This window comes from Dermacentor andersoni, chromosome 6 (genome assembly GCF_023375885.2).
Source record: "Dermacentor andersoni chromosome 6, qqDerAnde1_hic_scaffold, whole genome shotgun sequence".
Taxonomy (NCBI): domain Eukaryota; kingdom Metazoa; phylum Arthropoda; class Arachnida; order Ixodida; family Ixodidae; genus Dermacentor; species Dermacentor andersoni.
The window spans coordinates 166,597,754-166,622,741 of NC_092819.1; the positions used below are offsets into that span (position 1 = coordinate 166,597,754).

At 40.9% G+C, this 24,988-nt stretch overlaps 2 protein-coding genes and 1 pseudogene across 11 annotated transcripts in view; 1 reads left to right on the forward strand and 2 right to left on the reverse strand.

Annotated features, from left to right (window-relative positions):
- The window catches only part of LOC126523406 (piwi-like protein 1), a 103,331-nt gene that overhangs the window by 48,779 nt on the left and 29,564 nt on the right, over positions 1-24,988 (reverse strand). The window contains exon 2 of one of the 4 annotated variants that reach the window (XM_055066781.2): positions 12,139-13,665. The exons of the other annotated variants lie outside the window; for them this stretch is intronic. The gene's annotated coding sequence lies outside the window, so the exon portion shown is untranslated. The remainder of the gene's footprint in view (positions 1-12,138; positions 13,666-24,988) is intronic. 4 annotated transcript variants of the gene reach the window in all.
- The window catches only part of LOC129382682 (uncharacterized), a 40,259-nt gene that overhangs the window by 11,789 nt on the left and 3,482 nt on the right, over positions 1-24,988 (forward strand). The window contains exons 2-4 of one of the 7 annotated variants that reach the window (XM_055066784.2): positions 19,318-19,653; positions 19,714-19,842; positions 19,917-20,002. The exons of 3 other annotated variants lie outside the window; for them this stretch is intronic. In XM_055066784.2, coding sequence (XP_054922759.1) covers positions 19,348-19,653; positions 19,714-19,842; positions 19,917-19,979 — 498 coding nt within the window. In that variant the 5' untranslated portion in view covers positions 19,318-19,347 and the 3' untranslated portion in view covers positions 19,980-20,002. Of the gene's footprint in view, positions 1-2,270; positions 3,315-19,317; positions 19,843-19,916; positions 20,003-24,988 lie in introns of those variants that run through there. 3 more of the 7 variants (XM_055066782.2, XR_008610719.1, XM_055066783.2) reach the window with 3 other exon arrangements.
- LOC126523775 (U2 spliceosomal RNA) lies at positions 13,870-14,051 on the reverse strand (annotated as a pseudogene).

Here is a 24,988-nt window from a genome sequence, read left to right on the forward strand (position 1 = left end):
AATCACTGATTGTCTGAGGAAAGAAAAAATACCTGAATGTGTCTGTGTGGAACCTGTATTCAATTAAATGTTTAAGGTGTTTAGTTCTAGTGTTTCGCTGTTCAGAGAAAGATACATATGCACCACTGTGTAATTTGTAGCCCCCATTAAGGAGGTGGAACAGAAACTTGAGGCGTAAGAATTTAGCACGCTTGCAAATAGTACTATAGTCCACTACTACTTAGTAGTCTGCTTTGTATTTTCCTTTAATGTCCCATGAAATGACCATATTAGGGAGCACTCAAACAATTCAAATAAATTTCAAGGTGTGCATCTTGGCATGCTTTGCAAGGCCTGCTAACGTGAACTGTGCTTTTCGTGTGTTATGATCTTGGGCAGTGCATGAGTTCATGGAAGCATACGGTGTTAGGACGATCCTGCATGTGTTAGTAAATGTAAATTACTTTAATTGCATGTAACCTTAGAAGCAGGCTAGTAGCCAATAAACTCTTGTTTGCTAACCCAAGGCATCGAGGCGGTCAAAGTCAGGGTCGTTGACCATTTGCCTGCTCCTAACCCCAATTATTGGCAAATCAGTTCTGTAGAAACCCGCAAGATCAAGGAGGGTACACGAAAAGGAAAATTCTTGAGACCCATATGGGTTTTTAAAAAAAGGCGGTGACTGGTGACACGCGTAGTAGAGGCAAAATGCCATACCAAAACGCTACTGCCATGCACGGAAGTGATGTCACATTTTTGACCACGTGATTGTGACGTTTAAACAAGTATGGCGTGTTCCAGTTAACAATTTTGCTACAGTTTGCGCGCGCTGCTTCCACTTTTGATCTTAGTTAAAACATAAATTTATGGTTCCTTACTGTATTGTGTAGCAAAATATGCTAGTTAGTTGTGCTGGGACAACCGAAATGTGCCTGAGCTTGCGATCATGAGCGACACTTGGGCCCACGCCTAAAGCAACTCATTTCCTTATACCTTGCAGTGCCTGTTATGGTTCATAACGTGGTTTTGTGCAGCTTACTGTTCAGTTTTTCAGTGCTGTTGCTCTTGTTTGCTGAATTTGTTGTAAATGGAGCTCGTGAGTTTCTTCAGCTTGGCGGCACTTTCTTCTCTTATGACAGAAAGGTTTAAAATATTTCTAAACGTTTGTTGCTGTCGCTTACTTGAGTACGTTGATCGTGAAGACTTTTCCTTTTTTTTTTCCATCTTTCGTGGGGCTTTGCATAATGTGCGAGTAAGTGAGCTGTCGCAAATTTTTATGGCACTCAATGCAGCGTTTACCTCTACTCTTCGTCTACTGTACGGTTTCCCTAATCACGGATTTCTCGGCTCGATTGTGAATCACGACTTGCTTGAGAACCTGCTAGAAAGCCCAAAGAAGGCTACAGCATCTACATTCTGCGCCTGCTCGCAACACTTCAAAATGCACATGTTGAGAAACCCTAATCTAAACTATGAAAACCAGTATATAGGAAAGTGTTCTACTCAGGCTCAATCTTGCTCTCAAATTAAGTTAGTCTTGAAGCCAGAATGCGGTGCAGCTTGTTTCCTAAACTGATATGTATACTAGCATTGTTGTTTCTTACGCTGTTATCTGAGGCACCATGCTTGCACGAACATTCTTCGCAACTTGTATGGAAATACGACGTAGATTCATTGTAGGAATCAAGCTTTGTGTCCTGTCCTTCTCTTGGATTTTATTTTCGCGCTATTCTTGAGCTCGAATCAGGAATTTGTCATTGTAGAACCTGCACTACGTAGATGTGAAATGTAAAGACACTATACTGGTAGGTGGGTGTACGCAAATGTGTAAGTTTCTAGGCTCATGCCAATCAAGAAAATGCCAATTTTTCATCCCGTGAGTCTTTCTTCACCTTGTGGAATTTCGCAAGCCTTGTTTCAGTCATCCCTTGGTATCCGTTGCAGCAGCTCAGTGTCTATAGTGCCCTGCTGAGCACAAGCTCAGTGGTTTGATTCCCGGCTCTAACAGCCACAGTTTGATGGGGGTGAAACGTAAAAACACTTGCATTTGAGCCTTGGGCGCACTTTAAGGAATCTCCGGTGGTCAAAATAAACTAGAACCTACGATGTAAACCACAGTGAAGTTACATGTCAAAACCTCACAGTTAAAGTAATCTCTTGATCTGTATAACAAAATTCTGATAAGTTTTATCCCTTAGCATGATCCTCTTGTCTAATAAAAACTTTTTAAGGCATTGTGTAAAAATATGTTTTGGATGACTTCTGAGTATTTTTTCTCGAATCTTTTTCAGCACCAAACCGAAGAAGTTGTCGATCACTTTGGACTTTTCTCAAACAGGGTGTTGTCCGGTGATTGAATTTCTCTTCACACAAGGACAGATTGTGAAGGAGATTTCGTAAACTATCAGCAGCAGTAGAGAACGAGGCACAAAGAATAAAGGAAAGTGATGCACCCAATTTTCTGTTATTTACTATGTTGTGAAGGAAGCAGACAGTGAAGCTGGACAATATGTAGGGGAAATCATAATGTAGAAATAATAAGTAAAGAGGAAGTGAAAGTTGATAGAAAGACAACTTGCTGAAGGTGGGAGCCGAACCACCATACTGTGCATTAAGCATGTCGTGCATTGCCAATTAAGCTACTGATGTGGTCGTCCTCCCATTTACTTGGCTATCTGTGTATGTGTAAGGGGTAGTCCTGGGAGGGTTGGCCAGCACTGCTTCTCTCGGCCATGTCAGGGGATGTGGAACATCTCTAACTGATGATGTCAAATTGTATGACTTCAGGATTAGGCAACTGGACAACAAGCCCTTAAATGCTCCCTCATGGCATCAAGGCAGCCAAAGAAAATACCTTTGACCAGTTGCTTGCTGCAAAGCTGATTTACTATGTGACTCCTGTTCTTAAAAAGGGATGTTCCACATGTGCTGTTGTTGGCTACGAGTGGTCCTGGCTAGCACTACTAGTGCTCTTTTTGTATGTGTACACAAATACCTAAGAAAGTGAACAAGGGAGGGCCCTCATGACAGCTTAACTGGTATAGCACAGTACGTATAATGTGGTTCAGCTCCCACCTTTTCATCCACTTTCATTTCCTTTATTTCTACATTTCAATGAAACACAATTTCCCCTGTGCTTTCTCTGGCTTTGTAGTCTGTTTTTTCATATAGTAAAAAGAAGGCTGCCTCAAGTTCATACAGGCCGCTTCAGTATTTTTGTACAATCCCATAAGAAAAGGCTTTTGTTCCCCTCGGCTAAAGAAATACAGAATCCAGGTTTGTGCAATTTATCTGATATGTCCACATTTTGGGACAAAGTCTTCATGGACTATTTGGAAGCAGTGGCGAAGCCAGTGGGTAACAAACTGGGCACAAGCCCTCACTCCCCCCCCCCCCCCCGTGCACACACACACACACATACAAAATTTCTATCTATATGGGATCTGCCCAGCCCCCTTTCCGTCCGCAGTCATGTTGGTGCAGCCCGTCCACCTGCTCTCCCTATAAAAAAAATTTTGGCTATGCCACTGTGTTGAAATATGTGCCACAGTAGTCATCAATGTTTTAAGAAATTGAGGAAGAAGCTAAACAAGTGAAATGTCGAAGAAAGTTCTCAGGTGTGTTGCTCATGCATGGCAACATGCCAGACTGCATGGCGAAATTTGGTTTGCGATGCACTCTGGCATGTTTGAAACATGCGTGCCAACTGCACGCTAGCCTAGCCTGATCACTACTGCTGTGCACAATTAAAGTCATGCTTTTGACATCAATTAAACAGTAATCTGATTTAGAGAAAAGCATGCTTCTGCATACTTTTGCCCTTTCACTTGCTGGCTCTGCTGGTTGTTGCCAAGCTGGATGATCGTGTAGCTGGTGGATCGGCATTCCTGACCCCTTCAACTTGAGCACAAGCCTCAGGTATCTCCTTTTCTTTTGCACAACCTATACCTTGCAGCAGTTGTTGCAGTTCATAGTGTACGTCTGTGCAACTTGTACTCTACATTCCAGTTTTGTACTTTATGTTTTGTTTGGTTTGCTGTTGGTTAGCCCTCATTAGTCCTACCACACATCTACTGTTCTGAACCATGTTCACGATATTTAACCATATAAGGAACTTCCTTGTTACTTGATTTGTCTTTTACATATGAGAATTGGATCAGAACTACCCTACTTTGTTCATACATGGTCAATCACACTCGTGTCTTGTTGGTTAGCAGCTCCACAGTGAAGCATGTCCAATAGTGTACCTTATGTGATTTGGATGTGTGGACAAAAGCACAGGTGCACACCTCACATTTAGCCAGATATTTTATCAGGTGCTGTATTTTCCAACCACTTATTTAATTTACTAGTTTTACCTTTCATCTAAGTGCGGATGCTACTGAACTGCTATCACTGGGGCTGGCAATATTATATATAATATATGCTACCTTTGCAACTTGGTCCCTGTTAAAGCTTGAAGAAAAATAATCCTATAATACAAGCAGTCACATAATGTACCCCTGGAAAAAGATGGTTCATTTGCAAAACCTACTCAACATAATTTATTAATAAAAAGAAATGGGGTGAGACAGATGGAATGCCCTTCCTGAAATTATAAAAGGCAAAGTAGACTGGTCTCATTTTTTTCTACACCACCACAGCTGTGGTGCATGCTGGTAATTGCACTACAGCTGAGTTGCGAACAGAGAGCATATAAAATGTGTAATCCACCGAGTCTTTTTGATCATAGGCAACAGTTTTTTTCGTTGAAGCATTGTGACATTATAGTAAAGGAATAAACTGTTGCGTCCCTGTATGCTGCAATGAAATGCAAAGGAACAAAATTCTCTAAGTCTTTATTTCTTTCAAAAAGACAACAGCTTGCCACAGGAACACATGTTTAAGGACTATAGCAAATTAGCCTGACAGAAAAGCAAGTAAAATTTTTTTGTTGGTTTGATTTCGTGAAAAACTGCTGTGGCTGCTAGTGCAGCTTGTAAAACTTAGGCAAATGGAACGTGGCAATCGTGCATTTTCACCACAATGGACACGACGATGCTGTGAAAGGCACAAAGATGTGAACAAATGAAAGGATCGGTCATGTGCAGTGAAGTCTTAGAAGTAAGAGAGGCTTTGAAGACATGCAGCAATACCAGATAAATATAACGGACAAATGAGCATTCAGTATGAAGTGCTGCTCACACGGCCAGGCTTGGCCATTGTAAACAAGAACAAACATGCATTGCTCGGTCTGTATACCTGCGCTCATCTGCTATACAATAGTCCTAGCCACATCCCTGACCATCAAAAATCTACCCATTCATTTAGATGGTTAGATAACATTGCTTTCTTGAACTCCTGGCATTGTTGATAGACAGCACTTTAACTGCAGGGCTACAGTTGCGTATTAGTGAATGCGTCTTGTGACATAAGCAAATTGTAACCACTCGGGCTCAACAAAGAATTAACCTCACGCTCATATATTCAAGAAAAAAAAACAGTTCACCTAAGCATTTCTATACTTTCTGCAGGAAAAGAAAAATGCAATAGAAAGCATAACCAACGCTTCACAACCTTGCATTCAACTGGTCACTTTTAAGCATTATTGCTCATCTTTAAGGTCCTTTAATGAATCAAGAAAACGTGCCAACAAGCACCTTGTAACAAAAATCGTGCAACCCAACTTTGTTGCTTCGTACAACTATTAGAGTGCTTGAAAACAGCAAGTCAAATAAGCCATAAAGCTTACCATTTAAGAAAATCCTTTGCTGGGCTAGTTGGTTCATTATCAGTCTAATAGCGGAAAGTGCAAACTTCAAACGGGACAGAAAGAGAGTCCTGTGTCTGTCTCTCTATCCATCTCGTTTGAAGTTTCTGCTTTCCTTATTCCATTCAAAGCTTACTGCTTCCAAGTTCCTCATAGTGTATGTGATATTAACCATTGCAAAAGCATTTTCTTCAAGCAAATAAACATCATTAAGTAAATTTCAATGCATGTCCTTATATTTAAACATGCATGCAGATTATATCCTTGGTCGAGTCACTGCTGAAATGTAAACACATGACCACCACCATTTATATGCAAGGTGTCGTAATTTGGGATTGTCAAGCTTGGATATTAATGCAAAACGTCATTGGAGAGCAACTTTTTTTTTCTTCCTTTATATACTTCCTTGAGTATTTTCTGCCGCAAACAGAAAAGAATCTGCTTCACATAGCTGGTGCATGTTAACAGATGCAAGCTTTGAAACACATGCCATTCACATTGAGATAATGAACTTTCACGTCTCCAGCCCCTCAACTTGGCCAGAAGTGTAGTCGCTGAATATGCACTCTGACCACCACCACTGCTTCCACAAAACTCATGTTGGTGAATATGCAAACTCTATAACTATTACGCAGTGCCTTCCCACCGTGTTCCAAATTCTAAGAACTACAAGTAACATGGCAGGAAAAAAGCATGCATCTGCGTGCTAGGCATGGTGAGATTGGTCTATTAGGTGCTAAATTGCAGCAAATCCATTGCCTTTGTTGCAATACACTATAAGCAAAGCTTTCCTGAATCATTACATTTACATACTATGCAAAGAGATACATGATCTCTGCACTTGTTTTTTATTTCTATACCATCTGCTTTAAATGCAAATGAAAGGTCTCATATGGCGTTATGGTATGCAACGACGACTTGCAGCTGAATGCATCATTTTGCAACTGGTGACAAAAGCATTGTGAGCAGTGGTATATGTACGTAGAAGTATGGCTTTTAGAAAATTTAGCAACGTTGAGTCGGGTATTGCTAAAAAAAAGTTTGTGAAACTGTTTTGAAGGTGTTAAGACACAGCAGTGCATGTCACAAAGATGCATGCATGTCTATGGCATTTGCACTGCCTTGCAGCATTGTTAGATATCATATACTACAAGCATAGCCTCCCATACACTTTTGTCAGGATTATATTGGTTATGCTGGGCACCTCGTAAATTTTTCACAGTCATGCTAAGAAATTTACTACTGCACCCAAGACCCAAACAGAGTTTCCTTTGTCTGTATCTGACCATAACCTTCGAAATCTTGTAGTGAAAGGACACCAGGATGGCAGATGCTTAGAGGAAGTTTATTCAACGGAGTTCCTGAAGGAGGCAAAATTGTCAACCTTAACACTGCTCAAAGAAATCACTGATGTAAAAAGTTTTGCATTGCTGTTCCATGTTTCCTATTATTTGTATGTGGTACCTGAAGGTAAAATATTAATAAAGCTCTTGAAGGGAACAGTGCTAAAAACAGGACAATGAGAGGAGATCCAACACTGTGCTGACTAGAACCAATATTTATTGCATGTTGATATCAATATATACTGGATGTACAATTGGGTGCAGAAAAAAACAGATGATGACGTACAATATGATTGTTAAGAGAACGAAATCACAGGCTGAATAGATGCATGATTTTACAGCTGTGTAGCGATAGTGGAGGCATGCCGACACAATTTTCAGAATATTTATGGATGGCAATAATGTCTTCAAAAGTTTTCCATAAGCTTTGTTCAGGGTGCTTGCCTAAAACCATGCACTGAGAAAGTGTGACTTTACGCTACTGCAATAAGGCATACATGTATGCTTCTACTTCTTTGCAATGCCTCCATGACCACTATTGTCTCTTGAACCAAATATGTACTTTTCTAAGGTCATACAGAGAGGTTGGCTACGGTCTCAAATGTCTTATTGGATGAGATCCATCATGGAATATTGTGGTCAAGTGTATCCCTTATTCTATTTGATAGTGAATATCTTGTACAATACTGAGACTAAAGAAATGGGTCTGTAGTTCTTCCAATTCTTAAACACCTCCATTCTTGTAATTATGCTCGCATTCTTTAAAGTCTGGTATGCTTAGCGTTGTTAGGCATTGTGAATAAAGGACTGCAAGATTCCAGTGCAATATCTCCTCCATGTTTTATCAAATCAACTGTTATTTCATCTTCTCCTGCCACATTTTCCTTGGACTTATCTTGCGAAGCCCTTCAAACCTGATCAATAGTTACACATTGAACGTCCATTTCCTGTTCGCTACTACATCCAATCATGGTTACATGGCTGTTATGGGTACGGTACCCCTTTCAGTCACGGTGTCTCCATATGAAGATACGACTTTCTATGTTGCGTTTTTCATCAAAAAGCGAAGGAGTGACACTGCACACTGGTGGGGATAATATGGGAAGCATACATAAATGCAATGAACGCCATCTGATAAAGCGACGAAACACTACTAGAGAAAAAGATGTTTGAAGACGGACGACTCCATGTTTTACGGAAGCTCTGGTTTGTCGCTGCTCAAATTTCTCTTTTGCAGCAGCCTCAAACATTCAGAACGGTTAAAAACCCTGTTTTATGTGAAGAAAGAGCTACTTTTAATGAAAAACAGTTGCACAATACTCATAGTTCTATTACTGAATAGTTTTGATCCTGTTTTCATCCGAGTCTCCATTCGGAGACACTGTGACTCACTCAATCTTTTTTACCACGCCGGCGAACCATAGCCACTGTGCGAAAACTTAAAACCACCGACACTTTTTGGACTTCTTGGGCAATCTAGTTCACCGTCGAAGAATTAAACTGTGTTTTTCAGTGTTCCTTTTAGTTTTAAGTGGTGGCATTTTTTAAATGCACAAATCGTCGTACGCACTGTTTCGTCATGAAGGTGGTAAATGCTCACATTTCCGGACCATGAAACGAACAACGTCAGTCTGGCAATTATGTCGCTTCCTCGAATGGTTGTCCAGATACGAGAGATTCCTAGTTTGGTCCCAGAACAACAGAATTTTGTTTGGGCGAAGTTGACCTGCAGAAGCAGTACAGACTGTTTTCTGTTTTTGTATTTGAGAATTTTGTCTGTGCTGCAATTTAGCATTTTCTTTTAATGTCCAACCTGAATAGCTCATTTTGAGTCACCATCCTTGCTCTAAACATGATGCGATTGTGTGAGGTAGGATGCAAAGGACCACTGGCCCCAGCAAGTCCAGTTGCCGTTTCCTTAGCAAAGCAAGTATGAGAAGTGTGTGGTAGAAACCGGGGCCACTGCCAGAAATGCGATGTTTTTCTGTGCATCGCAGCTCAGGATCACTTCTTCAAATATCACAACCTGTCAACCAGTCGATGCACCACTCGCACAACCCTGAATAGATAATGCCCCTTCTTCCTTTAAAGTGGCATAGTGAACTTGCGATAGAAAGTATTGAGTCACGATGTCTCCATATGAGGACGCGATTGACTTTGCAAAATAATATTCCTAGAGAGGGGAATTTTTTTTTCGAACTCTGGACACCTGAAACATTCATACCTGCAAGCTCCAAAAATGTCCTGGCAGAATACCATCATTCGTGACTGAAGGGGGTACAGTTCAGTATAGTAGCCATGAAAATGGCTACAAATGCTAAGTTTGTGTTAACAATGACATTTTGTAAATACCAAATAAGGTTATCTCCTCAAAATAAGCCAACATAACGCAAATAATTTCCATCTTATTTCATGCCTGGAACTTCTTGTAAACTTTCATTATATATATACTCACAAAAGTGACCTGTTCATCTGTAGCAGTTGCTGGCCTTATGAAGACAAGTCCCTTTGTCAAAACGATGGCTTCAGCGAGAATCCTTGTTCAATTACCATGTATCTATTCTTGTCTCGGTAGCACTTTAGAGACAGAACAATTGCTATGGCCACGTCCCCACTCCATTCACAAGTTGTTACCATGTAAATCTACTAAACCTTGTGTTGAACTCAAACATTTTTTCAATAAACAGATTTAAGTTCTGCACTCCCTCTTACCAGGTAAAATTTTTAATTAACATGCAGCACCATCCATAAATAGGTTTCAGCCTATTTTTTAATAGTACCACATTTAAAATGTGTAGCACACCTGCAAACACCAATGGCCAATGACAAAGTTGGGTAAAATATTGCATACTAAAAATAATGAAATTATTGTGGGAATTATCACACTTCCAAGTTCTTTGTGCACACAAAAGAAGCTATCTGTTGTCAAGTTACACAGTATCGTAGTACTATGCATGCAAAGTGCAGCAAAACTGGGTAGTTTCCATTTCTTCATAAGGTAACCTTAAAATACATCACAGTTGCTCATACTGAGCTTTGTGGCCACAGAGGTGATGCACTCAGACTCGCAAAGCTGGTGCACAGTAGCATAGAAACAGAAAACATACATGGGTGTTCTGACAGCACCTACAAAGATGGAGAAGTTGCTTGGGCTGCATGATCAAATGGCATTGTCTGACTTCACAAAAAGTGATGTAACAGCCCCTCCTATTTTTTTTTATCTCCCTCCCTCAATGGAGATTAAAATAATTTAATAGTGTCATTTTAGAAAAGAAGTAGGGGTGCTCAAATAATGAAATTTTCTTACTGCATCTACATATGTTTGAGGAAAGCAACCTCCAAATACTGAATCAAATTTAGAATTTCTAAAGTTGCTGAAATATAAAGTAAGTGTAGAGTGCTAGTTGTAAAAAATGAAGTGTGTTGGCATTATTTACTTGGCTTGTTTACAGGCATATATAAATGCATATTATGCTGTTTGCAAAATAGATGTCCAGTCAACTGAGGAGCGCATAAATGAGAAACAACTACTTTTAGTTATCGTGGTATGCCATGGCAATGACAGTAATGAAAAAAAGAAATTTGGAATAGCACATCTGGAGCCATGGAAAATGTTGAGTTTGTTCAAGGAGAAAAGTGTAATACTAAAGCACTGCACATTGTTTTAAAATGATTGATACATCATGCAAGTGGCCAAATAATAAATTGTTTTGCCAAAATCAAACACCTCTGACCCCTGTGTTTGCTCAAGAACTAGCGCTCATGTATAGCAACCACAGCTTCCCTTCAGCAGACTTATTCAGAATAGTCCTCAGTTCCTACCCCTTCTCTTCTTTGAGGCCACAATAAATGTTATTCTTTACATAATCAAAATAAATTATTATTCCATAATTTTTAATAATCAATTCATAAATCAAATACAAATCAAACAGCAAATACTATTCAATTCAATATTTGTGATCTGAAACATCCACACACCACTAAAAACAAGGGGACACTGCTTCTGCAAAAGTGTGCTCCAACTCATCTTAATTCTTTTACACTCTAAGAAAATGACTCCTTACGGATTGCATAAGCATGAAGCAATTCAGATGTTCACTCACAGAGATTCATTCAAAATATTTTTCTGACATTTGGAATAACATTCCAACTGAAAGGTTTTGCTTGCCTGCTACATTAAATTTTTTTCACTCATTTCGTTTTACTTTTGAAGACCACAAACAAAGAAGTGGCAAGATAACCTCTGGTAGTTCTAACAAAATTAAGAAAAGTAATGAGAACTACCATCCAAGTGCTTAGTATGTGGATAGTCTATTCAATCTATAAATGTCTGAACTCATGACCATTTCTAAAAAGCTGCATATATTAACCAACAACACATTTCAGTTCTACAAAAGTTCAGTGACTGCAACCTTTATCACTGCCTCCCATAAGTGGCCAGCTGTGTAAAAACAATGACCACAAACCTTTCCCCAAGAAATCCTTTACTGAAAACAATGTAATAGTCAATTTATGCAAAAAACTGTTGCTTATTCAATCAGTTATGCACAACAATCTAGGAGAGAAGGGCAGAGTTCTTAAATTAAAAGAAGCATTGCTTTTCATCATGACAATGCCAGATCCCACAATATCTGAGGGAAGATAGCTTGTGCTTGAGTGGGATGTGTTGCTTGACAGTCCCTCTCTCCTCACATACGGTACCCTTAGACCACTTCGTCAACATGAAAAATTTCTCAACATCTGAGGACATTTAAGTGGATTTATATGTTTCTTCCAGTAAACTTCTCCAAGATTTATCAAAAAAGGAATTGTGCAGTTGCTAAGCAAGTGGCAAAGAATGCAAGAAATGAATATCACCATACATTTGAATAATCTGTTAAGTGTGGTTTTATGCATGGCAATTTCCAAGGTTATGCTATATTTTGTTTTAAAATATAACCATTAATATTATATATAGTATAATATTAATATTAGTTATATAACTATTAAAGGATAAGCAGGGTATCATCAAATATCATCAAAAATCTCGAAGATATAGTAAAAGCAGCGGAAGAATTCTATACTGACCTGTACAATACCCAGAGGAGTCAGGATACCTCAATTAGAAACAGTAATGAACAGGATACAGGAACTCCTCCTATAACTAGCGATGAGGTCAGAAGGGCCTTGCAAGACATGAAACGAGGAAGAGTGGCAGGAGAAGATGGAATAACAGCCTATTTAATCAAACATGGAGGAGACGTAATGCTTGAAAAACTGGCGGCTCTTTATACGAAGTGTCTATCGATCGCAAGGGTCCCAGAAAACTGGAAGAATGCAAGCATTATACTAATCCACAAAAAGGGAGACATTAAATAACTGAAAAATTATAGGCCCATTAGCTTACTCCCAGTATTATATAAAATATTCACCAAAATTATCTCCAATAGAATAAGGGAAATACTGGACTTCATTCAACTAAGGTAACAGGCTGGCTTCAGGAAGGAATACTCTACAATGGATCACATCCGTGTCATTAATCAGGTAATCGAGAAATCCACAGAGTACAGTAAGCCTCTCTATATGGCTTTCATAGATTACGAAAAGGCATTTGATTCACTAGAGATACCAGCAGTCATAGATGCACTACGCAATCAAGGAGTACAGACCGCTTATGTACCTGGGAAAATTCAGAGATTCCAGAGCTACCTTAATTCTACACATGTAGGAAGATACCTATAAAGAACGGGGTCAGACAGGGAGACACAATTTCTCCAATGCTATTCACTGCATGCTTAGAAGAAGTATTCAAGCTATTAAACTGGGAAGGCTTAGGAGTAAAGAACGATGGCGAATATCTCAGCTACCTTCGGTTTGCCGATGACATTGCTCTATTCAGCAACAATGCAGACGAGTTACAACAAATGATTGAGGACCTTAACAGAGAGTGTAAGAGTGGGGTTGAAGATTAATGTGCAGAAGACAAAGATAATGATAAATAGCCGGGCAAAGGAACAAGAGTTCAGAATCGCCATTTGTCCTCTACAGTCTGTGAAGGAGTACGTTTACCTAGGTCAATTAATCACAGGGAACCCCGACCATGAAAAGGAAATTCACAGAAGAATAAAAATGGGTTGGATCACATACGGCAGACATCGTGAGCTCCTGACTGGGAGCTTACCATTGTCATTGAAAAGAAAGGTGTACAATCAGCGCATTTTACCGGTGCTGACATGTGGGGCAGAAACTTGGACACTGACAAAGAAGCTTGATTGGGAAAAAAGTTAAGGACCATGCAAAGAGTGATAGAACGAAGAATGTTAGGCGTAACGTTAAAGGGGAGAAAGAAAGAGAGCGGTTTGGATCAGAGAGCAAACGGCTGATATTCTAATCGACATTAAGAGAAAGAAATGGAGCTGGGCAGGCCATGCAATGCATAGGTTAGATAACCGGTGGACCATTAGGGTTACAAAATGGGTACCAAGAGAAGAAAAATGCAATCGAGGACAACAAGAGACTAGGTGAAGCGATGAAATTAGGAAATTTGCGGGCGCTAGTTGAAATCGGTTGGCGCAGGACAGGGGTAATTGGAGATCACAGGGAGAGGCCTTCGTCCTGCAGTGGACATAAAACAGGTTGATGATGACGATGTTGATCTTAAAGATGCAGTATTTAAGGCAGATACACGTCTCTAAATGTATCTTTAAATTATTCTCCTGGTCTTTTAACTAATTTGCTAATTTGAGAGGCCCAATATTCTTACTTCTATTTTTCCTATGCTCAAACAGTGGTACATTCACACATGCGTTGACAACCCTCACTGCAGCATATTTGCCACATTAAGGTACACACAAAAATATTGCACAAAAGTATTGGTGAAGCAGGCTTCAAGCACTCCGGCAAGTTGCAAAAATAAGTTTAATAGCTTGGGTCCAAATAGAACCCATATCAGATATTAAGCTGATAAGAACAGACACTGCACTTTGACCCTTGCTGGCCATGTCTACGTTTGCACCACCCTCTCTTTGTGGGCATTCCAAATCTACGAAATGTAACCAGTGAGTTTGAAAGGCATATCTGCTTGGGAACAAATTCTGAGGATGGCACCAGTTTCGAGATATGTGGCATCAAACTTGCCGTAAAAATTCCTTTTGTTCCACTTACTTATAAAAACTGTTCTATGCATTGACGCACGAAGGTAACTGGAACATCAATGCATTTCATTGGACATTTGAAAATTCATATCTCGAAACTGGGCTAGTCCTGATAATGTGTTCCAAGTGGATACGCATTGCAATCTCACCAGCTACAATTTGTCAATTGAAATGGGTGCCATAAAGTAACAAACAAGAAGTTAATTAGAATAAAGTTAATTATTCAGTCAGGCATTCTTATTTCTTGTAGAAGTAATGCCCACTTTATCAAGTAGTTTAGATCAAGGGTTAGAATTGTGCTATCTACCACATGAAATTTAAAAAAAAATTGGTGCAGCTAAAAAAGAACACCCTGTATACGTAGTGTTGAGTTTTCTATAATATGCACACGTTGACACACACACTCATCTTGTGTGCTTCTGCTATGTCTGTTTCACGTTATGAGAAATAGGAGATTTGAGTCAAATTATAATTTTTGCAGGCCAAGCTACATAGCAGCAGTGGACGTCAGAATTTGTGGAATAATTGCCAATAGGTTAAATAATTATCAAAGTTTTGCAAAGTCTTCCAGTTAATATGTTTATGTGCTGACAGAAAATGGTGTAATGAAAACTGCTCATTGGAAGAGCAATGTATTTTGTTTCAAATTTTGAGCTTATTTCAAGAAAGTAGTGTGTTTAATAAGGCACAGAAGTTCCAGCAATGGTTATTCCTCAACTACCGAACATATTCAAATCTACACTTTCATGTTAACATGCCTCCTAACATAACTGCTTAAATTTAGTTATTAATGACTTAATTTAGTTAGGTAGCACAACTTCTGATGTCTGCCACTCCTATAAAGGTTGGTTAGCAAAAATTAGTTTGTCTGTAATCTCCCAATTTTAATAGTAATCAAAGAGACTTGTAACAACCACAAAGTACACACGCATGCATGCAAGTACACGCATACACACACATTAATAACAAGAAATGCATAGTGCATTTGTTCACAATGTTACTAACGGCCCAAATTTAATGAGATAGCATTATTATTGTAGTGAAGGTCTACACATTGAAGTAAATGAAACAGCACAAAAGACTGGACATATAGTGTAAACAATAGGCCCAGTGCTGTCATATGCAAATATGTCTCGTCTATTGCACTGTTCAATTCCCTTCAGCATGCACTAACTAGCCCAGCTCAGCATACTGCTAAAGTGCACTGATTTCTAGCCACAATTTTTGACCTTGCATTGCATGCAAAGCATTCCATGACTTAATCTGTGAATTGTAAGAAGTGCTGCCTCAATAATTCACTGATGCATTACCCAAGAGGCATGTTCTGGACATCATTTATACTTCATTGCTAAATGGAAAATGTTACCATCCAAAGCCTACACTTTCATTTTTATCTCATTAACAGAGTAGAACTTAACTAGTGTATCAGAATATTGTAAGAGAGGCTTCAAAGCAGGTGATGAGACATCCTCCAACTGACAAACAGTACTATCAGCACAAGTGCTTTCGAGTGGAGAAGAACAATAACAAACTTTTGAGAGCACAGTACACAAATGTATGGGACACCATTAGGGCTGATAAAATTTTAAAATTATTTTTTTTTGTGCATTTTGTCGAAGCTATACCCCAGGCACAGTACTAAACTCCAAGTCAAAAGGTGTCAGATAATTTTCTGTTGAAATTATATTTCTAGTGGGAGCACTAAAATGACAGTAGGGATTGAGGCATATAGAGATGCCTATAGTCGAAAACCTGTTGTTGTAATGGGATGAACAGGTGTACATATCAAGAAGGAAGTTATTTTTTCATTAAAAACAGTCGTGGGACATAGGCAGAGCCCATTTGTGGCTCAAATTTATAATACAAACATTCTTTACCTCTTTCACTGACTTTGCAATCAGAAGGTGACCGGCTGCTTTGCATAGTGTGCTAGGTGCTTACTTGCACCAACGACAGTGGCCAGCGCAGCAATGTAACGCTAAGCTAGGGTTCATGAAAATTTGTTGCCCTCCGCGTATGTCGGAACATCTCTACTACACCGTTTTCCTTGCATGAGTGCTTCCGCGTCCCCAACGGAGTGGGCGTTTGCTGCGCATAACGTTCTAGACGCAAAAAAAAAAAAAAAAAACGATTTGTCGTGCCCGTCAACAAAGCCAAGGAAGCGATCTGTCACCCATGATTATGATCTCTAATGGCATCCCCTTGGAAACGAAGCGGTGATACATAGCCCGCAAGGGCCTTATATATGAGTCCCGTAATGACCAATGCGCTTTAGTAAGTTTCACCTCAGTACATAAATGTATTACAGTGAAGTTGGCGGGAGAGAAATATAAATACCGGCAAACGGAGACCTCAGGAGAGCATCTATTAAAATAAAGTGGGCGGCGAAGGATCTTTATACCAAGCACGGAAGGGCCAGCGGAAAGATCAAAGGTGGAACCGTAGGTTGGCATTTCGGCGAGCCCTGAACCCACAGACCAACCCAGGTTCCAGCTGTGGCGTCACCGTTGCCCTTTTGGTGTCCTGGAGGCGCAGCCCGAACGTACTAAATATACACGCTGTTAACGCTTAGTACTTGCGCAAATTCTCGCCTACCTTCACCGCAATGCACTCTGTATGCTTCTCTGTATTACAGGACTGTTTTACAGTAAAGCCTACTAAAGCCTATTTGCTCATTATGGAACGCATATAGGACCCTCGCCGAGACGCGAGGCAGGGGGCATATGCACAGTTCACTAACATGATACAGAATCCAGAAAACGGATCGCAGGGCTAGACACAGCTAGAGTTCGAAAAGTCAGGAAAGAAATTGGGCTGAACATAGCCAAGAATTTTGAACATCGCCCCTGCGACCATCTCTTGAACTCCACCGCAATGGACTAGCGTAACTCAGTTGGCTGCAATATTAAAAATGGTATCTCGAAAGAACGCCAGAATTTCAACAAGTACTTTAATCCTAATCAAAACACTGCTATAATGCAGCAAAGATGTTAGGACCAAGTGCCATAAATGCGCATGTTAATAAAACGGCGCGTGCCCTTTCAATGTTGCTAATGGAAAGTTGGAATTTGGGCCGCCTTCTGAATTTCTTTTCATATGCTGCCCATTTAGTTACACTGGTACACAGCGGTGAAGTTGGAAAGATGGTCGCACGGGGAATGTCCAAAATTCCAGGACATGGGACAACTTATTACTTTCAGCAAGTCGTCAATGAGGCAGGACAGATATGGCAGGATAAAAACACAAACCGGTGAAAAAGAAGCGGCAAATCTGATCATTGCCACTCGCCTGCGCACTGTACAGTGCAAATAAAGATTATTATTATATGATTTATTCAACGAACACAAATCAATACATCAAAAACAACGTCTGAGTCAGCTGTTGCAGCCACAACAGCTCCATCTAAAGGGGCAATACAAGTAGGACATGGTCATGCACTCATGGAAGAAAACCCAAGAATAAAACAAACTTGACAGGACAAGTTATTCGCTTGGTTAAATTAATAATGAAGTATTCGGTGGCGGCGGAAACATCCATGTGGCTGAACCCGAGGTTTGAAGCTCCAAATGAAGGGAAAACGGAGAGTTTGCGAAAGGAAATTCTACGGCGGCATGACTCCTTCCTTTGTGTGCACTGTACGTGAATTCCTGATGTTCATTCTTTAATATTTTTCCAGCAGCCCAATTAAACGTTCGGCGCTTCAGTGTCATCGCGAAATTTGCTTGGCCGCCTGCACCATCATATGCTCATGGTAATTCTTCGTGGTATTGATCATCGAATCACCACGATACAACATGGCGAGGGTGAAGACGAACTACCGCCAAAACGCGAAGGCATGAAGGGAGCGCGAAAAGAAAAAAAAGGACACGTAACATAAGACATATAACATGATGAAAAACATTTAATAACAGAGAAAAAGTGAAAACAATAAACGCAGTTCGAAACGTATACTTGTACATAGAATCTGGTTAGTCGTTCGCACACCGTCGATTTTGCATGGCGGGGAATTCGCAAATTTAGTTATTTGTGGTCATGAGTTTTATTTTCTAAGCTGCAACAGTGCTGACAGGTACGCGCTTTATGACGCGCGCGCTCGGCGCTAACGCGACACGCGCGCGCGCAATGTTGTTGGGTTGCGCTGCGACACTGTTGCGCACGAGAACGGTAGAGTGATGCATTCTCATACATAAATTCATAATTAAGATAAATGTATTTGCGTCGCATGCGGTGACGTTGAAAATATTTTTGACAGCTTACGCGTTCATATTGCAAGTGATTATTGACGTCAAGGTCGCGTGACCCTAGCGCATTGCTCTACTTTCGCTATGCCATGATGTTACCCTAAAGTTGCGTTTTCACGTATAGTGCAGTGATCGTTGAGCGAGCTAGGCTGTTGGTCATCCTGTCCTCCTCGACGACGTCAACGCAATCGTGAAACATCTCGTTTTCTTCTGTTGAACCACTATTATACGGTTCTTTTTGTAATTCTTAGTGTAGTTTTGTGCAACCTCCTTTCAGTATTTAAGTCATATTTGCTGTGTTTTTCTGTTGTCAGATTTTCAGTGTAGCAGCGGTTTTTTGATGCGAAACGTTCTAGTTTGAGATTTAACGCACTTCTGGCCGCATTTCTTTCAGGTTTTTATTGATCTTAGATAATTTTTGCTTAGTGAGTAGCATTCAGTGTTGACTGATAAGTCTTGAATAGCTTGCTTGTGCTCTCCTGGTCACCATGACTCGAGCTTTGTTGGTTGGCGATTCGATGGTGAAATACGTCGGTCAGTATTTCCCGTCACGTCGTGACCTGGCTGTTGAGGTCAGCGCGCACAGGGGAGCAAAGATTGAGCACTTGCTTCCAATGATTGTCAACAAGCTAGGAAGCTTTGACGTTGTCATTGTGCACGTCGGCACTAACAACACTGTTGAACCTGTGGACGTGTACATAGACAAGTACCGTCGCTTAGCTCGTGACATAATTGCAAGCAATCCCATGGCGCAGGTTGCGTTTTCTGCCATTCTCCCTCGCGGGCAGAATGAGTACCGCATGCGCGAAGCACAGTCGCCTAAGTTGCGCCGCATGAACGAAAGGTACAAAGAGGTGAACGCTGCGCTGCAGGAGCTGTGTCAGGAGCAGGACATCCACTTCATGGGTGGCTTGGTTGAAGATTGGGCAAGCTGCCTTGCCAGGGATGGTGTGCACCCGAGCCGCCACGGAAACCGGCTGTTGGCAGACTACTTCTACAGGGAGGCCCGCATCCTGGCTGCCACTGTGGAGAGGGGCCGAATCCTGCACAACTACAAGGACAGGCAGGCGCCATCTTCCTGGAGTGGCTGGGCAGAACCACCTGCAGCACCTGCCCTCAGCAGTGCCGACTTTCCTCCCCTTGAAGCTAACTTTATTTCTCCTGCAGCAAGCAAGCCATCGTGGGTGAAGCCAAGAACACCGGCGCAGGTGACCAGCCGTGCTTCCTTGCAGGCGTGCAACACCGACCAGCTTCCTTGTGCCCTTCAGGGTCCTGGCTTTGCTCTCGTTGGCGGTGTTCGCGTTCGCCGCAAGGGCAGCAAGACCTGGTGCACCTGGGACAGCCTGCCTTCACCCATGACCCATGGTTCAAGGGTACCGAGAAGGGGAAAGGCTGAGGTGAGGCTTCAAGGCCATGTTCCTTCTGCTAAGCCAGTGAGCCTCAGCCGAGGTGCTAGCACCACTTGTTCCAGGGTCATGGGAGGAGTCATACAGGCAAGTCCTTCTCCTCACTTATCCACAGAGAGCGTGGCTGAGGCAGGACACAATTCCCATGGTGGTGAGTGGACTCTGGTGACATCAAGGAGGAACCGCAGAAAGGCTGCGGCACTGTGCAAGCAAAGACAAGGCACCGGCCAAGCAGTAGGCAGGCGGCGCAGAGTACTTGCTGACACAGCTGCCAAGCCCTTGCAGCGAGTTGCATCTTTGCCTGCAGTAGTAAGGCGGGCAAAGCAGCAATTCAGTATACCCGCTTCTATTGCAGCCTCAGGTGCAAACATGCAAGGGCAAGCCACAACCTCACACAACAGTGCCCATGACAGCTGTTTGACCAGCAAGCAGCAGCAAAGCTGTTTGCAGGCCACTACAGTAGACTTTGCAGCTGTCTTGTGTGGTGTTGTGGTCGAGGTTGCTGGCTGCAAAAGCCGTAAAAGTATGCCTGATAGAGCTATTTGCACTTCAGAAAGGGCCAAGTCCAATGCTGGAAAGCGGTACAGACGTCGTCAGTTAGCTTTGTCTTCTAAATCTAGTTCCGACAGTGATAAGGCTGTTTCCATACAGAAATGTGGCATTACAACTGACAGTTCTGTTCAGGCTGTGCTCAATGCAGGTCCAAGTAAACATTCGGCAGCCTTGATGCCAGGCTGCAGTGTTGCCAGCTCTGATGCCGCAGCTTCTGTCAAGACATGCGCAAGTAATTCTGATGTACTACTTGGAGCAGGAGCAAAAAGAATTTTTTTAAACGGCACATTTGACAATCTTGTTTCTTTTAAGGAATGCTTTGATGCCTGGTGCAAGGAAGGGAAACATGTAGTTTCTGTGAGCAGGTCAAATAAGAACCCCTTTGCAGCAGACAGTAAAGATTATGAATTTCTCAGAATCACTTATCGGTGTATTCATGGCAGTCCTGCTAGGCAGCGGGGAATTGGAAAGCGCCCTAACCAGAGCTATAATAGCACTAACTGCGAAATGTCTCTTTCACTTGTCCTTTGTAAAGAACCGGCATTGCACTACAGAATAAGCGAGCTAAAAGACAAACATAACCATAGCCTTGATCTGTATAACATCTATCCTCAGAAAAGGCTCCTAAGCAGTACAGAGAAGACAGAACTGTATGACCTAGTCAAGTGCAATGTCGCTCCAAAAGATTTTAAGAACTTGGTTAGGCAGAAAAGAGGAAAGACATTAACAACGAAAGATGTCTACAACTATAAAATGGAATATTCTATTCCTATTCGAACTCAAGAGGCACATGGTGAAATGTTGATTCATCAAATAGAAAGCTTAATTGAGAAGAATCCCGACTGGCTTATTCACTATGAAAAGAATAATGAAAACAACCTCCAGTTTATCTTAATTCAAACTAGCCACATGCGTGAAATGTTTGAAAAGTATCCTGAGGTAATATTTGTTGACGGCACTTATAAAGTTAACAGGGAAAATTATGTCTTGTACTCAATTCTTGTCGAAGATGGTCGTGGTCATGGAAGATGTGTTTGCTATGCATTTGTGCGGAATGAAACTACAGCAGTTGTTCGGCCCATGTTTGAGAAATTTGTAGACTTTAACCCATTTGTTATAGCAGCCTGCAAAGTAGTAATGATAGACAAAGACATGAATGAGCTTCGCATTTTAAGTTCTCTCCTTCCAAATAGTACAATATTGCTGTGCACATGGCATGTGCTGAATTGTTTCCATAGAAATGTTGATGAGAAGGCAAAGGCTCAACGCAAACTACTTCTTCCAATTTTGAAAGAACTAGTCTATTCTCAAACTCTACAGGAGTACTATGATAAGCTGCCACACCTAATGCAAATTGCTCCCAAAGACTTTCTCACATACTACATGCAACAGTGGCATTCGTGTAGACAGATGTGGGTGCATGCTTACAGGAAAGAACTTCCAACTTTAGGTAATAACACAAATAACCGCATTGAAAGTCATAATCAGAAGCTGAAAAGTTTTCTTAAACCATCGTTGCATTTAGTTGAAGCTGTAGCAGAACTGGTTAACTATGTTAATAATGACAGCATATCTCTGGAGTTTGCCCAACTAAAAGAAATTAAACTTAACCTTAATGTAACTTGCATAGACGAATTTCAGATGGAACTGTCTCATAGCTGCACTGTCGAGGCCAAAGATAAAATACTTGAACAGTATGAAAAACTAAAGACAGCAAATTACCAGGTTAGCCAAAGCAGTAATTCATATTCTGTCGCATTAGGAAGCAAGGAGTACAATGTAGCACAAAGCTTCGACAGCTGTACATGCACTTTCCATGGTCAGTATGGCTTGCCATGTGCACATATTATGGCGGCTCGCTCATTTTCGGGAAGGGAATTGTTTGATAAAGCATGCATTCCACAGAGGTGGCGTAAGGAACATTTTCTTGACCATAGCTGCATGACTTCGAGCACAGGATCTAAAGTAACAAGCAGCGTTCAACCATTACCTTCCATTAAACTTGACACTCCTCAGCAAAAGTACTGTTATGCCTACGAGACACTTTGTAATATGTCAAAAGCTGTAGCGAACGTCCTGGCAAATTGCAGCACTCAGGAATTAATGGAAAAGCTAGCTTCATGTGAGGCTTTTTTCAGAAATTTGAACACATTCACACAAAATCAAGTTCCTGTAACATTGCAAACAAAAATTAACCAAACACAGCCTACCGTTCAAGCGAGCCCTGCTAATGTAGTAGGCAAAATAGTGAATACAAAGCTTATTATTCCTGTGGTTAAGGCGAGAAGAGGGCGCCCTAAAAAGGTAAAAGCTGTCAAGCGTGTGTTCCAACCACAGCAGAGCAGAATAACCCTTGCTACTATCAAAGCTGACATGTTGCAAATTTAAAAAAGTTATTCACTTACTGAAGACGACTTAAATGCTCTGATGCGAGGTGGCTCACTATCGGATAGTGTAATTAACATCGCCCAGTATCTAACAAAAAGAAAGTTTCCCAATGTGCAAGGTTTCCAAGATGTTCTATTAGGCCAAAGGCTACGTTTCTCTCAGGTCACTGGTATGTTTGTTCAAATTTTGCATGTTCGGAATCCAGATCATTGGCTTACAGTTACCAACATAGGCGCTTCCCAAGATGAAATCTTTGTCTATGATTCCATAGATCAAGACACTCCTCCTGATGCCATTAAACAGGTTTGTCATATTTTAAAATCGCCATCTCCAACCATAACTTTCTTGACGAAACCGGCACAGAATCAGGGCACCACACTTGACTGCGGTTTGTTTGCCATAGCTAATATGTATTACATAGCATCAGGAAAAGACCCATCTCAATTAAATATTAATCAGTCCATGTTACGGAGCCACTTGCTTAAATGTCTACAAAAAGGAACCATAGATGATTTTCCAGTAACGAATACCTTAACTGTTCATGTGCGACAAAGAAATACCACATACAATTTGCATTGTCTCTGCAGGCAGCCAGCAGACACAACAGTAGGCAAAACTATAAACTGTGGAGCATGTTCTAAAATTTACCATGTACATTGTCTTGGAAAATGGGCAGAAAATTTGAATGGGAAAGTAGCTCTATGTTCCAAGGCATGCCTAGATATTGTAAAAGAAAAAATGAGAGCTAAAGCAGTATAACTAAATGAATCTGAGGTGATGCTGGAGGAATACAATACTACTTCTCCATTCAATATCCCAAGCTTTTGTTGTATGCATTTTTTTAATTAAGGGAGACACATTCATTGAGAGAAGAGTGCATAAAGTTCATGTTTCTTTGTTTAGGCGTTTTTTAATGTGTTTTGCGCTCCACCATTTTAGTGGGACTGACAACCAACTAAAATGTGTCATAAGATCTTGGTGTAAGATACGAATGTTCTTATATGGGGAGAATTCAACAGGATGTTTGCAGTTTAAGTACTAGTTGCAAAAAAATTTTTTTAATATGCACTGAGAGTTGCCAAAAGCTGCATGCCACAGCACTTGACTGTCAAGCTCTGAACCTGCATTGCAGTCCCAGCATGTGACCAAATTAACAAAGTGTTGATACACATAAGGCAGCTGTCATTAACTGTAACATACTTATATTTAATAATGTCGATATAGGTCATAGGCATTTGCACTTTCTTTCTTTTCATGTATTTAGCGATGCAAGCACTGTTCAAATTTGCAATCAGTGCTGCTCTCATGGCGACGAGTGGACCTTCAGCACTGTGGCATTCCTCTTTGCACGGTGGTGTGCATGGGTGCTTTTGTATGTTAGTGAGTGAATCTCCCCATGTTCTGTTGTCTCCCTTTGGGATACAAAATGGGGCTGTTGTGAAGGTGCACCAAGCACTGCTAGAAGAGCACTATTGGCATTTCCTACCGCTTGTTACCATCAGAAGTAATAGCGTGTGATGTTTCATTTTCAAAACATTGATTTGGAAATAGCCTGAACAGTCCGACAGAAAATACAAAAGCATGCTGACAGTAATAAGCAAACAACTTGGGACGCATGAACCGCATGGATTGCTTTGATCAAAAAATTAGTTTCTTATGGGCAGGCTACACTTGGCTTCTCCCTCAGCAGCATACAATTACTATTGTGCTTGCCGCTGTTTCCAGTGGTACATAATAATGATTGGACCTAAAAATTACCATTAAAGAGAAGTGTTCCAATATGTTTTCAGCATTACTGCAGCAGGATTGGGCACTCAAAACTTTGTTACATACAAGAAAATAGGCATCATAACAGGTGGTTGTCAGTCCCTTCAAAAGCTTTAGTTGCAAGACAATTGCTTTATGTGGTAGAATTGCCTGTATATTTTGCATATGGTGACATCAACTAGTGTAAATTCAGCTTTTTTCCATTGTTTATCATTTTTCTGCATTTTGTTAGTTTACATAACGAAAAAGATATGTCCAGAGTGTCTTTCCACAGCAGGTAGGAAAGCTGTTAATCTAGAACAGCATATCAATGATGGCTTTGCAATCTTTAGTAGGGAAGTGCACGTCTTAGTTTGTTGACGTGTCCTGTGCTGCTTCATCTGCTGCACATTTAATTTTCATTATGGTGTGTTTAATCCTCTTATGCAGA